Source organism: Cucumis sativus, chromosome 5 (assembly GCF_000004075.3).
Source record: "Cucumis sativus cultivar 9930 chromosome 5, Cucumber_9930_V3, whole genome shotgun sequence".
Classification (NCBI taxonomy): Eukaryota; Viridiplantae; Streptophyta; class Magnoliopsida; order Cucurbitales; family Cucurbitaceae; genus Cucumis; species Cucumis sativus.
The window spans coordinates 24,030,931-24,049,096 of NC_026659.2; the positions used below are offsets into that span (position 1 = coordinate 24,030,931).

Below are 18,166 nucleotides of genomic sequence, written 5' to 3' on the forward strand. Positions count from 1 at the left end.
CTGTTGAAGAGGATATCCCAATGCACGGGATATAGCGTCGGGATATCCTCTGTTTTTTTTTTAAAAAGAAAAAACACCTTCCCATATATCATCATCATTTTCCTACTTGGGTAACCATCCATTTGATCATCTTCTTCAACTTCCTCCACATTTGTAGCTGTTGTGTGCAAACAAACATATGCAAAAATTCAAACCACGAAAATACACTAAGCTAGTAAGTAAACAACAAGAAAAATAAAATCTTATTCTACCTTCTAAACTCACCATGGTTGCCAATAACATAAAGAGCGGATTACAACATATTCCTAAATGTTGAATATAGCAAAAAAATAGAAATCAATAACAAATATTTGAATAATCATAATAAAAGAAACTCAATGATAGAAAAGAAAATTAAGAACAAATTCAAAGGGGTTTATATTTAGGATTTTAAACTTTGAATTACCTCAAACCAAGAAGTTGTGAAAGAGACGAAGACGAAGGGAGTGGCGGCGGCGAACAACGATCTCTCTCGCAGCCTCTTCCTCTTTTTCTTTCATCTTTTCCTTTTTATTTGAGTTATGTGTTATGTGTTATGTGAATACAAAACTCAAATATGTAGGGGATCTCCCAACGCAATTCGCGAACGCCAGTGATCCACCTATTCTCGATGCCATGCATAACGGTGTCGAGAAAAGTGCTAGCATGACGTCGGAATTGTCAATCTTTCACCAACGCCATTATGCACGACGTTGGAATTGTCAACCTTTTACGACAGAGCTTCTATGGTGTCGGAAAAAGCTTTTTCTTCCAACGTCTTTTATCCCAAAGTTCGTGTTGTGTGTCATAAATTACTTATTTTCTTGTAGTGTGTCCTATAACAAATTTTTGAGAAATCGCACCAATTTCTCATTTACTTGAGGGTAATTTTTTTTTCAATATAATCTAATTGATGGAATGCTTCCACTTATTTTATGAGATAATTACTTCAAATATTATTTTACTTTAAAATTAACTCATTTTAAGGACGTTAGTGGCTCTCCGTCTTCTCAAACACTTTGACATCGAAATCAATTTGGATCATTTATTAAGGTTGCCTTTATAAATCATGAATGCATGAATTCTTACACGGACACTAGCTTCTTTAAATGTGGATAGATGAAATGTAGAATGAAAGTTTATGCATAAGCTATTTTTAAAGAAATGGCAAACTAAAAATCCAATTTGATAAGTTGAGAGTCTAATCAATACATATAACAAAGTCCATAGTTTAAATAGACATGATTGGATTTGTTAATGTTAAATTTAGAAAACGATTGGTTAATAGAAAACATACCATCTACATCTATGTCACATCACTATAACATAGCATCCATGTCACATCACCATTATTTTTATTAAATTTTAATAATTAACTTTGAAAGTGGGGGACTTGATAGCAATGCTTTTGAGTACTTTAAAATATTTAATTATCGTTAATCCATCCTAACATTTATATAATTACATATCTTAATTTAACCAAAATATGGTAGGTTGATTTGGTATAATATATTAACTCATTTTTTAGTCCATCAATTTTGAGTATTGATTTTGTATATTTTAGCATCTTAATCTAATTCTAATTCTATCGTCTTCTAATGTTTCTAGTGTTCTGTTCATTGGCTATTGTCAAAAGTATTGTTTCCACACTACATAAACTAACTTTGGTGACTACTTTTATACGTCCAACTCTAGGTTCACACAATCAACTTAAAAATATATATTAATTATCTTTTATGCACATTCAACTCATATGTTCTATGATTGTTAAAGCGTGTGGTGGAGTTGTTTATTATATAAATAATGATATACTCTTTAAGTCTAATAATTATATCTAAAATAAATCCACATATCAAATCAATGTTAATAATTTGGAAAAGCATGTATATAGTAGAATGGACAAAACGTTAAGAAAAAACAAACAAAAATAAAAGTAACAAAAAAATCATAGACTATAAATTTATTTTCATTTAACTATGTTATTGCAAAAGAAAGATATATATGTATTTGATTAAGTTTGAATGACCCCAAACAACCATTAGAAGTGTAATGTTATCTTGCAAAATTATAAAAATATTATTTTGCAGAAGTTTGTACCATAAAATTATAAAATTAGAAACTGGAAAAAACAAAAACAAAAGAAGAAAGGGGTCCACCGGTGGAGATATTTTAAAATTAGTCCTCTTTTTTGTCACCCTGACATACTAATATTACACGTATCTCTCTAATCTCTACTAACAATAACAATAGAACATTACACGTGTTGAGTTCTAAATGGTAGTTTTACAAGATTGACCTTCCACTTCCCCAAATCTCTACTCCAAAACAATAACCCTCAACTTTTTTTGTGTAATTTCTCTAACGATTTTCACATTCCAATTTTCTCTAAATTACTTTTTTGTATCTTTTTTCTCTTTCAAAAAATATATAGATAAAATTTCATTAACGTTAATCAAAATTGAACCAAAGGAAGGAGTATTGAGAAGGTTTGTTTGAACCACCTAAAAGTCCTAAAATTAAATATTTAAAGAATTGTATATTTATTTAAGATTTGTTTTTATTTGCTACCGTTACATTTCATTCAATATTTTATTTAGTATAAATAGAGTTGTAATTTTTACGTTAAAAAAGTAAGAATTTTGATGGATGAAATCTGAAAATTCTAAAATGCAAAATATTTCAAAGGTTCAGGTGAGAGTTGATTTGTCTTGCTTGTGGAGAGCTTTGAAGATTGATGGTTGATGGGAGTTTCAAAACTTTGTATAATCATGGTTTGTTAGATCATCTACACAATATAAATTTAGGAGTTGGAATCAATTTGGTTTTGGATTGTTAGAGTTGTGTTCTTTGGCTCTCGTTGTTTAACATGGTTTTTAAATACAATGTCTTAGGGTTTCACATTCAACTTGGTTTGAGAATTATATTATAACATATTTTCAAGTTCCATTTATAACAATAACAAATATATATTAGAAAAAACAGTAACGTGCTCCTCTTCATAGCAAAAGATCATGCAGTGAACAAACAACGATATTCACAAATACCGCAACATGTTTCAAGAATTCTTTTATGATATGGAAGGCCAAATAGTACTACAACCACGTTGAGAAATTGTAGAAACTTCAAACTTGGCTCTATCATACCACGTTGTTGGAAAAACCTCCCAAATTTACTGAAGGAAAAAACAAAAAAAATGATTGAAAAAAATTAAAAGAAAGCAAAAGAAAAAAATTTAAGACAAAAAATTAGGTGAAAAACTTCAACAAGTCGAAAAAAATTGTTACAATAACACTCTCTCAAAGCTTGATTATTCATGCATTTTCTTCCCCTCTCCAACTAAAGAATACAAAAAAATTTGAACCAAGTTAACCCTAATCTTAAAAAGTTTATAATTAGAAAACATTGAAATAGAGGCATAAACTTCTTTTATAAACTTAGAGCTCGTCCCCTTTGACTACACTTTTAATTTTTAATCAAAACCCAACAAATATAACACAACATAAAGAATTTGTAAATATAATTAACAAATTTCAAATCTACCTACCAAAGTCATTTAATAGAAATCTATCAATAATAAAATTTACCATAGATAAAACTTATTAACTATAAACTCTATCATCAATAGCTTTTATATTATCGACAAAACTTTAAAATAATAGTTGTTATACACTTAATTATTATTTCTAATCGGTTTCTATCACAATTATATTCCAATTGTATGGTAATCAACAGTGTTGTATTGGATTGAAAACCCAACAAACCAATAATGGACTTGGACTCTAAACTCATTCTAACCCATTGTAACCTCAAACGTCATCTGTGTTGTTGATAGGTACTTAATAATAATAATTATAAAATAAATATACATAAACTTTTTAATATTGTAGCATTATCAATATCAACATCCCATCACTCAAAAATATAAAAAAAAATTACTCACAACTGTTTACTCTTAAATAATTGACACCTTACTCTAAGCTTGCTGCCCAAGCAAGAACCATATAAATTCTTTACATTAACTAATTAATTACTTATTAATAAGATAAAGTTAAAAATCAACCAATTGCATCACTCCACGTTCTTCCTTTCTTCATTGCTACTGCTGACTCACAGTCAAACTGGGACCCACTTTGACCGGCCATATATAAAACGATAAATAATAATAACGCCGGAGGAAATTTGAAATCGCCGCCGTTGGGGGAGATTGAATTTGAGGCGACACAACTTGGGGGGGGCGAGCCGACGTAAATGCAGAAGAGCACGGCGGAGAGGGCGGCGCCAGTGCCGAGAGTTGCAGTGGTGGTTTACATTTTGAAAGGGAAGTCAGTGTTAATGGGTCGAAGGCTTTCCTCCGCCGGTGACTCCAGCCACTTCACCTTCGCACTCCCCGGCGGACACCTGGAGTTCGGTACATCTTTCTCTCTCTCTCTTGATTATGATTTTCATCTCTTTCTCTCTCTTACTGCCATGTGAAACAAAGGGAAATTTGGTGATTGTTTTATGGTTGGATATTATTGCAGGCGAGGAGTTTGAAGAATGTGCTGTGAGAGAAGTTAAGGAAGAAACAGGATTGGACATTGAGAAAACAGAGTTTTTGACTGTTACAAACGTTCCTTTTCTCAATGATCCAAAGCCTTCTCATTATGTCACCATTTCTATGCGAGCTGTTTTGTCCGATCCCTCGCAAGTTCCGGAAAATCTTGAGCCAAACAAGTGCAGTGGCTGGGACTGGTATGACTGGGATCATCTTCCAAATCCTCTATTTTGGCCTATGAAGAAGATGATAAGAAGTGGGTTTAATCCATTTCCTGTTTGATTGGTGTTCTTATCAGTGTACTCATGTAATTGATGAATCTGATATGTTAATCTCTCTGATGCTTTAGCTTTTTGTTTTGTGTCTTAATGCATATTAGTTTGGTTGATGAAGATGAATGTTATGGGGGCTTATTGAGTGGATTGTGTAACCTTTATTTGAATGTTTCAAGGTATGGCTACTGGGTACCAAAGGTCATGTACCTTTTAAATTGCTCCTTTAGTTATTTCAAATTTGTGTTTGAGAAAACCTTCTTCTGATCATAATTCCTCACTGTTTTCTTTCATAATTGTGTTGAGGATCGGGCGTGATGAGTACTTCTCTAGTTGTCAATTAATTTTGAAATGAAATACATGTTATCTAAGATGTCATATGAACCCACGAGGAAGAATAGGAAAATTTCAAGGGACTTCACATAATTCTTACAAGATAAGATAGATCATGCTATTTCTCTCATGTTTCAATTGTTTTTAAATGAAACATCATTTTTGTTACTGGGAGCTCTTAGGGAAAAATGCAAATCTATTGAAGGTTAAGGTTTTGGCAAAGAAGTTGCCAAAAGTCACAAATTAAATATGTTTCTGATTAATAGATCAAATGGGCACTGATCTTTCTATAACAAATACAGTAACTGATAACTGTGTCAAGTAGAAAGAACAAAGACGAAGAAAAAAACACAAACAAACTCAGTTATATCTTCACCTTGAATATCCTCCCTTAAGGCCCTCTCATGCTAATGTGTAACTAAGATAAAACACTTTGTACTTCTGTATCAAATGTGTGTGAAGATAAAACACTCGGTGCTTGTGTATCAAATGTGTGTTTGGCCTAAAAATTCATTAATTCCACTCTTATGAAAACAACAATTTTATACTTTATCAATTCGAATTCACTTCTTAATCTCTAGCTAGGAGTTGAAAGAGGTTTAGTTGAATACATTGAAATTTGAGCTTTTACCTGGAAAAACCAAGTATCCAACTTATAGATAATACTAAAGTATGATGGGTTATTTGACTCTAAAACTTAAGTTTACTGTTTAGTGTGTTTATTGATGTAATAAATGGTTGTGAAAGGAGCAAATTTAAGTTTGAAGAAAGTAAAGCATCGGTGGTGTATTTTTTAAATTTGATTTGAGAACATAATAAGGTGCGTAAAGAAAAGTGCCCTTATGAAGAGAATTCATAATTTTGTTATGCCTTTGTGCAGAAACCATCACACAGTGGCCCAGGAACACAATTACAAAATTTTGGATATGATTGATTTGAAAAATATGCTGTTGGGTCACGGCTAAAGGCTTATCACTCCAGTGAATTGTCATATATATATATATATATATTCTGAACGTGAATGTCTATTAACTAATGCAAAACAATTACATGGAAAATAGTTATACTTAAAGTATAATTTCTTTCCTTCGTTCTAAAAAAGAAAAGGTAAATTTTGAGATCTAAAAATAAAATTAAAAACTCAAATTTCAAACTATTTGAAAGAATGAGTTTTGAAAAAGAAGTTGTAGAATGACTTAACACATTCATTAAACTTTTTTTGATTGCATTTAAAAAACAAGTTTTGTAATTAAATAACAATGTAGAAAAGAAAAATACTTGAATTATTATTTTATGATTTCCGAGGAGACAATATTACATAATGACTTTAAATTTTGTGGTTACGATATTGTTTGGGTTTAGAGGTCCTTTTTGAAACCTAACTCTCCAAATTTCTTTCATTATCTACCACCGTACCATTATGTTATTAATTATTTGTGTAACACACAATTCTCCCAAGTAGGTTGGGTTGCTCAACTTCCTCCTCTTTCCTGATTCTCTTTAGCTACTCCCCTTTTGTTCTTCTCCCACATTATCTAACTAATTGAAAGTGACCATACAATTACATTAACAAATATTAATCTTTCCATCAAATTTTTTATTTAAATTGATTCTGAACTAAAATGTATGTGCAATTTAATTAAGGACAGGATCCAATCTTTCACTTCTCAAATCATCTAAACTCATCTTAACTTAATAAATAGAAATGTTTAGTATGTTAATCTAATTTGATTTAAAGTCGTTGTATAATAAATTAACAATATGAGTGTATTTGGGATTTGTTTTTATTTTCTTTTAATTTTATATAAAAGTTAGGTTCAAATAATTCTATTGCATCAAATTTCAGCTTTTTACTGATCTAATTCCTCAATTCAAAGAATGTTTTGTTGTGTAATTTGAGTGTTTCAACAAATTATTGACCAAATCTATATCCCTATGTTAGTTTAGAAAAGAAATATTCAGTACTATGAAATTACTCACTTTTTGTTTATATACTATGGAATTACTTTTATAAATGACTTTTTTTTCTTAAGTACATACTAGTTTAATATAACGTTGCCACATTCTTAAAGATGTTGATATGTGACTAATCAGTAATAATAAAAATACATAGTGCTCAATTATTGTAGTATATGAGAAGATTTCTACCATTTCTATTATATACCATGACTCATCCATCTATTCATATAATAGCATACCAAAGAGCTACCATTTGAAAATACTTTTTTTTGCTTTTTCAAAACTATTTTTAAAAAATAAAATGGGTGAAAGATATAATTTAATAATAAAACTATTTTTAAATGTAACAAAATAAACTTAAATATTTACAAAATATAACAACACAATTATCTATAATTTTTCCATGTGTGTATATATATATATATATGAAAGTAAGTATAACCACCAAACACAGGAGAACCAAGTGTGTTTATATTAAACTCACAAAGCTCCACCTTCCATTGCTCATTAAGTCTTACCCACCAGGACAAGACAAAGACATACAAGAAAGATCATCATCTTTGTTTCTGTCTTTGTTTAACTTTCCATCTTATTATTTTTTCTTTTTCTGAAGATGAAAACGATTATGGCCAATTCTTCTTCACATGATTCCTTCTCCTTCTCCAAGAGATATAATCATTATTTCAACTTCAACAAAAACACCAAACACAACCATAACCAACACCAAGATCAAGAAGATGACCACCACCAAATCCTAACCGTCAACCCTCCAAAACACAAGCACACCACTGCTGTCTCCGTCTCCAAGCTCCGTTCCGCCATTGCATTATCGTTCGGGATTAGGACTCGGTCGTGTCGAGTCCTGGGGACGATATTCGGTCATAGACGAGGGCACGTGCATTTCTCGGTACAAACAGAGGGGAGTGCGAAGCCGATGTTCTTAGTGGAGCTAGCGATGCCGACGACTGCGCTCGTTCGAGAAATGGCGTCGGGGGTGGCGAGGATTGCGTTGGAGTGCGAGAGAGGGGAGAAAAAGAAGAAGAAGGGAGAGTTGAACGAGGAAGGGATATGGAGAGCATATTGTAATGGGAAGAAGTATGGAGTTGCTCATAGGTTTGAGTGTGGGGCTGAAGAATGGAGGATTCTTAGAGCTGTTGGGCCTATAACTGTTGGAGCTGGGGTGTTGCCTGGGATTGAAGAGGGAGGTTGTGAAGGTGAAGTGATGTTCATGAGGGCTAGGTTTGAGAGAGTCGTGGGTTCGAAGGATTCAGAAGCTTTTTACATGATTAACCCTGATGGGGTTGGTGGCCCTGAGCTTAGTATTTTTTTGCTCAGGGTTTGATTCGTTTCTCTCGCAAGAACAGTACTTGGAGTATAGTTTGGGTTACAGTAATCTTCATCGATATACATGACAAGTACTTCTGGTCTCATACTTGAAAGAGCTGCAAAAAAAAAAAGAAAAAAAAAGATGGATGTAGTTCAGAATTCACTCAAGTATTTTTCTTCTTCTCTACTTTCACCAACTCTTTTTTTTCTTCTTCTTCTTTTTCATAAAAGAAAATCTTTATATCCATTTGAAGCTTTGTAGGGGAAGGGTTTTGCAGTAATAATAATATGTATTAAATATGACTCATGAGCATAATAACAATAACAATAATCTTATATCTTGGAAAATTTCAGTCATTTAATTGCATTGTTTTTCAGCTACATTATTATTGTGTTGTTATCTTTGGTTCGATTAACTCAGGCTGAAATCACTATGATTAAATTGAAGATACCTTCAAAAAAATTAAATACTATTTTAGATCAGTAACACTCATTTTTGGCCTTGAGATTTAAAGAGATAGTAGATTTTCAAAACCATAAACTTAGTTTCCATTTCATTCTTCTAAGTGATATTTTGGATTCCAAAATTTGATTTTTGATTGGTACATGAAGTTTTAAATTAACTTCTAAATGATGCTAACGGAAGTTGAGATCTCAAATAATGAAAAAAAACATTGTAGTAAACAAAACTAGACTTTGATGATGATATATACACACACATGATGAAGATAAGGAAATTAAAATCAAAGACTAAATGGGACTGAAGGTAATTAAATGTAGAGAAAATAATTAATTTTCTTGATATTGAAAACTTACTTTTGAAACCAATCATTTAAATGCATGCATTCACAAAATTGTCAAATTAAATAAAAAAGAATCATTAAGAGCTATCATTAAAAGTTCAAATATAAATTAAGTAGCCCAAATAGAGCGCACTAACATACTTCAACTAAGGTATAGATATCTTAGCCATCAAGAGATCTATGTGATTTGAACTAAAAAATTGAATTGATTTGACTTTATTTTTAATGTACTTTCTTTACAACTTTAAGGATTATAACGTTGGTACATACTAAAATTTAATTTTTAATAATAAAATTAGTGTATATATATCACTTAATGATATAATAATTAACTAGAAATCAAGAGATTATAACAACCCTTCTGACTTTAAATAAATACTTTAGAGTTGAGCTTTGAGGCTTTCTTGATGGAAAGCCCATTAGTCTCCAAGTATTTTGCATACACATACTAATATTTAGGGGTGGAAACAATTGCAAATATAATCGTGTATATATATATAGTAACATTCTGAAAAAATTACAAATATATAGCAAATTCTATTAACAATATATCTTTTATTGTAAAAAAAAACTATATCATTCATGGTCTATCATATATATCAATGTATTTATAAAAGTTTTGTTACTGTCTAGTAAAGTTTTTGCAATCATTTTGTTAGATGATTAAATTAGGATATTAGATGATTAAGTAGTGTGCTAATTCTTTTTTTTTTTTTTAACTTATTTTAATAATAATGAAAGAAAATTAAAAATTAAAAAAAAACTTTAGAAAAATAAGTTATATTTTTCTAAAACAAAAATAAGTTATCAAATATATATGATTTTTTAATTTAATAAACAAAAATTTAAGAAAAAAATTGAAATAGTTACCCAAGGAGTTTTGTTGCAATGTATTTTTGGTTTTTCTTTTTAAAAAAATTATGATGTAATTGAAAATTGTTTTTAACCTAATCAAGGATTGTTGTAATATTTAAGTTTTTTTTTCTAAAAAAAAAACTATAAAGTCCTAATATTTAAATGTCTCTAAATTATGAGGATTTGTGATTCTAATTGCTGCTTTATCCGATTAGAACATTCCACAATAATTTATTTAACTAAAAATTACATTAGAAATGCTCCACCTAAAGAATTTAGTCCAAAATTTTCACTAACTTTATTCTTTATTCTTTCTATTTGATGTAACAATTTTGTCTCCAAAATTGCAGCATAAATAAATCAATAAATTAATTAAAAACTAAATATTTTGATAAAATACAAAGTGTACCTCATAAAATAATAAAAATGAACGTAAAATTTTAATATATTTTTAACATTAGAAATAAAATAGTTGTATCAAAACAAAATTTTTATGAAATGGAAACTACGATTGTTGGGGAGAGATTAAAGGTGTAATTTAATGAAGAAGTAAAAACAAAATTTGGTAAATAAAGTAGTAAATAGAATATTGAAATTTAGTTAAAAAGAAAAGAAAATGAGTTGTGGGGTTGGGACCCTACAACACCGACAAAGTGAAATAGGTCAAAACCGGGTTTGAATTTTAGAATCTCTTTTGGAATAATTCTGACCCAAATTAGCGGAGTCGGGTCGGGTGCCACCATATTATTTTATTCACTTATTCATTAATTAAAACTAAACTACATAAATTCCTCATTTAATTCCCTTCATTAGGAAACACCTTCCTGATTAACACCCATAACATCCTCTTAATTCATTTATCCCATTACTATATTACTATATTACTATTTCTTTTTTCTTTTTTCCAAACACACACACAAATTTACCATTTTAACCTCAACTTTAAACCCTATATCGGTTTGAATGTTCTAAGTTTGAAATTTTAAACGAGTCTAACGCTATAAAACCCTTCATGGTGTCTCTTGGAATCATGCCCTTTCCTTTTGTTGAGAGTGACATAAGAATACATAGATGAAGAGAGTCGTATCTACCAATGGTCTAAACCACATGGTGTTTGATATATGAATATGTGGAAGATTAGTTTAGTCAAAAGTGAAATTATGATATAATGTTTGTATAATTTCCAAATATTTTGATCCTATAATGTCAAAGTTATTATTATAGCAGTTTTTGGAAGTAGAACTGTCTTCACTTCCTTGTTTTTCCAACTCCTTTGCCCCTACTTGTATAATTAGTCATGTCTCCATTTACAAAAAAAGTTTTATATTTGTAGTTGAATGCTGACTTTTAGCATACAAACATTAAATGCATTTCATTTCCTTGTTTAAGAAAAACAATAAAAATTTTGGTAGGTTTATTACTAATTCTTTTAATCAGAATAAATTAATTATTTAGCCATGATTAAATCTCAATTTTTTTTAAAAAAAAAATACACTCTAAAAATGTATGCATTAATTTTCCCCCTCTTTTATACAAATTAATATAATATATAAATGAAAATCCATTAGAGCTATGTTGGAAATGGAAAAATGTACTTTAATTTTTAAAAATGTAATATTGCCAATTTTCATTAAATCAACCAATAAAGTCTCCCTAACATGGAAAGTTTTTTGCACAATCTTCTGCTGGAATTTTGCCATATTTCAGGTATATTTATTCTGAAAAATTCTAAGTATTAAATACATATAATCTATATTTGTATAGTTTATACTTAAGGAAAATAATTAGGTGTTGTTTATTTATTTATTTTTTAAAAAATAATAATCATATATCTATTTTTATATATGTTTACGGTCTTAGTAAACTTTTGCTTGGTTGTTATTTGAGATGCATATAGAGATTTATAGGTAACTAGACAACACTCAAGTTTCTTATATAATGATATATTAAATAGTATGAATATGTGAGATATAAGCCAACTAAATGTTAATAAATTAAGTACTTGGTAGAAACATAAAGGAACTAACAATCGTGAAAGTGAACATACCAAAGATGTTAGCTACCGTGAAGGCTTGTGATACATAAATAACATATCAATTTATTATTGAAAATAATAAAAAAAAAAAAGAGGCTAGCAAGATAGGCTTTTACTTGTACCAATAAAACAAACTTATAGACCTAAATATCCATTACAAAGTTTTTCTTTAATACCATATTGAAAACTCTCCCTGTATAATTGAGAGAATTTTAGAGAGACAAAAAGAAAGGAAAAAGAGAGAGCCTTTTAGGCTTCTCAACATACAACCATGTTAAAAGGAAACTTTAAAAGAAAAATTAAGTTAAATAACATAATGATAAGATATGAAATTTACTATATATACAATAATTCCTTTAATTAATACTTTAAAAATCCAAAATGTACGGACAAAATAAGATATTAAAACTAAAATATCTTGATTTAAAAGTGTATTAAAAGTAAAAATAAAAAAGGACAATTTTGGTAATTAGAAGAAAAGGCATGCATAAATAAAAAATAAAAAAAAAATAATCCAAGCTGTCTTTTCAAAATTTCACTTCCTTATATGAACTGCACCTTCCTAATATTGCTTCATCTGGGACCATCCAATTTTCATTCAGTATTTATATAATCAATTAATTAGGGGAATTCATTATTTCAACCCAAAAATAAAAAACATAGATGGATCATAACTACTACAATTCGAATTCCCTACCTGTGAATTAATTGAAAATTAGGCCATAAATAATAATAAAAGAAAAAGAAAGGAAATTAAGAGAACCTCTTTCACATATAAACAAATGGAATTTTGTATACACACTATATCTATAATTCTACATATAAATATATATATATGTTTCTTTTTTCCAACAAAGAGAAGAAAAAAAAAAAGAAAAAAGAGCCTGTAGATTGCAATTAGGATCTTAGATTAGAATGACAGGCGTTGGGGGGGAAAATGCTCCAAAATTAAGGACGAGTTGAGAGAAAGAGAGAGAGAGAGAGAGAGAGAGAACTCAGTTGAGCGGGGCGGAGTTGATGAGCGAGTTGTGTCTTTTTGAAGGAGCGGAAGGCGGAATGGGGCCTTTGGGAAGGAAGCTGAAGATTTGATGGTTGAAGCGGAAAGCGGTGGTGAGGTGGGTATTGTGAGACGAGGGCTCCGTCATTGTGGTTGCTGGAAATGGGCGTGCGGTGGTGAAATTGGGAAGGGGAAGAATGAGGAGGAGGATGAAGAAAATGGAGGAGGAGGCCATTAGAGATGAGAGAAAATTGGGGATTTTTGTGGTGTGTTTTGGGGAAAATGAGGGAAAAGGGGGGGAATGAGATTTGTATATATATTTGCATGAAATTAAATAAATATATATATACAAAGGAAATATTAAAGTATAGGATAAATTAAATTGAATTAAAAACTATAGGGTAACACGCTAAGCTAACACGCTATGACTATTGGACATTTTTTCAAATGTCAACGCCTTTGGGAACAAGGATTCATTTTAACTATTTTCTTCTTTATATATATATATATTTAAAAAAAAAATAAACTATTTTAATTCATATATAAATAAATAAATAAGAAAGCAAAGCCCAATTCAACGTAATCGTACACATATTTGGTGCCGCCTTCGACTACATACACCATGACCACGCCTCTCTTTATTTAATTAACTAATTCTTTATGAAAATATCAATTAAATTTAAATTGGTAATTAAATCCATTTATTGTAGGTATGAAGATGATGAAACTTAGTTTCCTACTGAAAGGTCAAGTCGCTTTTCAAACTATTTAGTGCATATAATTGCTTGTACTAAAAATGGTATATCTAATTAATGGAAGAAGTTATTCTTACTAGATCGGCATATTCCTTAAATTGTTTCATGAGAAAAGTAAGAATATTATTGGCCAATATAATTATGTTTTTGTAGCATATAACAATTGATCAACCTAGAGAGTCAAACCATAAATTTCGTTGATTTTCGTTGAGTTTAGCTCTTATTAGATATTATCGAGTTAAATATTTATAAACATCAATTTTTTTTCTCTATATATAAAAAAACAGTCTAATTATTTGAAAATTTCTTTGACCCATTAAAATGCCATTTTCTTTTCTTTTTACTCTATAGTAAAAAGTCATCAACGTTTATACATATGTCAATAACTAATATGTTAAACAAATCTAAAAAGAAAATATACTTTTCATTAAAAAAATATTAAATTTGTATATTTCAATACAAACAAATAAAAAACAATTTAAATTTAGTAAGAAGTATTTATTGGCGCGTGTGGGTCAGTGTTTGAAAGAATGGGAACAGGAGCAAAGTATTTGAGAAGATGTTTGTGAGACACGCGCCATAAAACGGACTCCATAGATGGCAAGTACTCGTCGATAAATAAGAAATTATCACAGGTTATTTAAATATTAAATATTAATGTAAAATAAAAAGTCAAATTCTTATTTATTTATTTATAATTTATCCATAAATAATAAATTACCCTTTTTTCCGTTCTCTATTCCAATGCCGCCACTTTCATTCTTCTCTTTCTTTCTTTCTTTCTTTATAATAATGATCTCACCACAAATAATTTGAGTCTCAATTTTCATAAACTTGAAATTTAAAGTTACTTTTCCTATTTCTCAATTATTTGTGATTCCAATTCTTTATATATATATATATATATATCAGTTTGGTTCAAGTTTAAAAGTGGAAGATAGTTTTCCTGCCATTCAAAATTAGTGGGTGAAATTTAGAGTAATCTGATAAAATAAGTAAAATAATAGCAATGATGGAGTAAAAACAAGATAAAAGTGTATGTACTTTCAAACAAATCTAGTGTCAACTATTATTTTTTCTTGTTATGGTGTGGGTAATTTTTCCCAACTTTCTTACCTTCTTTCTTAGTCTCCATTTATCATCAATAAAAAGAAAAAAAAAGAAGAAGAAGGATTTAGAATATATCCAAATCTACCAGCAATCAACAGACTTGTGTTTTGTTATATTCATAATATTTAAAAATAATAATTAATATTGGTTGTAATTAAGTTTGAATTTTGGTAAAAGAAAAGAAGGAGATGAGCAATAAAGTTGAAAAAATGTGAGTTAGATGAAGTAGAGATAATATAATGTAAATGTATAATTAAAAGGGGAGAAGGGGGAAAAAAGGAGGAAAGGAAAGGAAAGGAAAGAAAAGAAGAGGAAAAATGAGGCGATCTTTTGCGTGCGAAGGTGTTGTAAGAAAACTAGGTGGAGTGGGGTCCGCCACCGATCTTTGATTTTCCTTTTTCTTTTTTCTTTTTTTTTTGAGATTTGATAGATATCTGGAATTTGCCACGTCAGTGACTCGTACCGTATTTCATTTGTGCACTACCGCATCCAATCAGCATCCCAACAACTTTGCTCTCTTCACTTCTCCATTTCATCTAACCGGCGGCATTCAAATTTTAGAGATTAATGTGTTACTCTTTATAAAATTAAATAAAATAAATGAGAAGCAGAAGCTAAACATCTTTAAATAAATTCCGTACCTTCATCTTTAATACCTTCCACAAAAAAGGATTAATTTATATCAATGCATTATTGTAACCACATCTTACATAGACGAAGGAAACATTCATCGTCTCATTTCATGTGTCATTCACCTAGTCATCTTTATCAAAACGAGACATATATAATATATGGATGTTGACTCGATTCAACACAATCTAATTATAAGAATGAATAACCAACTACTCTAACACAAAAATAAATGATTTTGAACCACGTATCCATCCTACACCACCTACATGGCTAATATAACTCCAATTTTGAAAATTGACGTGAAGACTAAATATATAACTCCAACGATAGACACAGATAAAAATCATTGTAGAAATATATCCGTATGTATCATTGATAGATTCTAAATTTTTACTATATTTTGTAAATGTTTTCAACGATTTTTATCATTTGCAATAGTTACGTCAAACTAAATACACAAAGTTGATGTATGATATTACATAGGAGGTTTTCTCATTAAAGTAATGCAACTTTGAACATAGAAAAATAATTTTAAAATAAATAAAAACTTATGATTTCAACTCTTACGTCTACAATGAGCAAAATTTGACTAAAGAATTTACATATTTTAATGTAGAGAGAGAGAGAGAGAAAAAAAAAAAAGAATGGTATTTAATGGATGGAGTATGAAATTTGAAAAAAAAATATATATATACATATATAGAGAGTTGAAAATGGTCGATTTCAAAGCTTTGAAAAAAGGAATTCATAGTTGAATTAACGAAAACAAGTGGGTGATTTGTTTAATTATTAATTACAAAAAGGTTAGGTAATGAGTATATTTGAGGCTAATTAATACATTTTTGTGACATTAATTCTAATTTTTAATCCATTATTCTTTTCATCATCATCGTTTTCTTTTCTTACGTTTAAATATAATTTGATTCTTAACAAACATTGCACAATTTTAATATATTAACACACCAAATTCTTAATACCCAATCATTTCCAGGACTATTTGTTGAATTTAATCATTTACAACATTTATTACACCCTTACAAAATCTATCATTTTCATTTACTTATTACACTTTCATCCAATTCATTTTATTTTAATTCTATCAAATTATTAGCCAAACGTTAAAAAAAAAAAACAAAATTTTGTTTCAGGTCGTCTTTTAAAATTAAACCTACAACGTAAATCATATCATCATACCTTTTATATACTTATTTTTGTTTTCATAAAATTTATAATTTCGAATAAAACATGAAAACCAAGTAAAAAGTTACGAGAAAACAAACAAGTTGCTTATAATAATAGTAGTATGAATTGGGTGTCGCCCTCGTATTTATCATAGTAGGTAACAAATTTATAGAGTAGGAAGACATATAACTTTTCTTGTGGCTGAAAAATGGGAAATTGCTAGTTCTTAACTTTACATTATAATGTTAAAATATTTGGGAATTAGATATGGGGTGTGAAAATGAAAATGTTGTATTAAAGGAAAAGGGTGTGTTGTTTGAAAATGTGATGTATGCATGCATTATACCCAAAGGCCAAATGCACATGGGGTGTGTGTGTGAGACTTTTTCTTTTCTTTGGGGAAATTTAAATTATCCCATATGGGTAATGTGGGTCATCTTCTGTCTCTCATACACATTTCCTTTTTTATCATGTTACTTATTTACTATACCCCTTTTTGGTTTTTGTTTTCCTTCTAATTTAGTGCTTGCTTATAGAAGTTATTGCTCTAAGGGAGTGGATGATGTTAATTTCAACTTATTATTTAATCTCTTTTGCAATTGTGTAGAATAATTGTGTCAAATGTTCACCCAACTTATTAGGTTGTTTTTGAGCTTTTTATACGCCAAGTTAATCGATCACTATACTTAGAAAAAATTGTATGAGTTAGGTTTTCTAACACTAACACTCTCACGATACGGTTTTACTTGACTTGATGGATTACTTTTGATAGTTTATTAATTTCAAACTATATATTCAAATATTGGAGCGTAAAAATATTTGAGAATGTGTTTGGATTGACTTTCTAAGTGTTTGAATACAAGTGTAAAAAAACTTGTGATGTCTACTTGATGGAACCATTAAATAGAAATCTATTACGCATGAAATTAGAAGCTTGTAATTGAGTTGGTAAAACTTTTGGAAAGTATAGATTGATGATATAATTGACCCTAACCCAAAATTTAGAGGCAACTTTTTAACAATATTGGTAACAAATAAATACTTGATAAAGTAGAACATGTGTTTTCTTTTCACTCTTTTTCACAATAAGACTGAAGAAAAATGGAGGTTTCATTGTCAACAAAGGGTCGTAGTAAAGAGAAACAATAACCCTTTTATTTAAGGATGGATTAGACATGAACAAAAGTAGTAGAATATAAAGGTAAAGTGAGCTACTAACCCTAACACAATTGATAAACTGTTGATACTATCAACCTTGAGTTTAATATATATATATATATATACATATATAGTTAATAAAATAATATTAAGTATTCGTACACTTTTTCAATGCATTTATTGTTGATTAAATTAT

The 18,166-nt window shown here is 29.3% G+C and overlaps 2 protein-coding genes across 2 annotated transcripts; both read left to right on the forward strand.

The window, feature by feature from the left end:
- Nucleotides 1-4,186: 4,186 nt before the first annotated feature.
- Nucleotides 4,187-5,080, forward strand: LOC101216020 (nudix hydrolase 1). The gene is made up of 2 exons (XM_004147063.3): nucleotides 4,187-4,426; nucleotides 4,539-5,080. Exons 1-2 carry the CDS (start codon nucleotides 4,267-4,269, stop codon nucleotides 4,832-4,834), a joined length of 456 nt encoding a protein of 151 aa, XP_004147111.1. The 5' UTR covers nucleotides 4,187-4,266; the 3' UTR covers nucleotides 4,835-5,080.
- Nucleotides 5,081-7,578: 2,498 nt separating this feature from the next.
- LOC101223057 (protein MIZU-KUSSEI 1) lies at nucleotides 7,579-8,799 on the forward strand. The gene has a single exon (XM_004147091.3). It carries the CDS (start codon nucleotides 7,730-7,732, stop codon nucleotides 8,456-8,458), a length of 729 nt encoding a protein of 242 aa, XP_004147139.2. The 5' UTR covers nucleotides 7,579-7,729; the 3' UTR covers nucleotides 8,459-8,799.
- The last annotated feature ends 9,367 nt before the right edge of the window (nucleotides 8,800-18,166 follow it).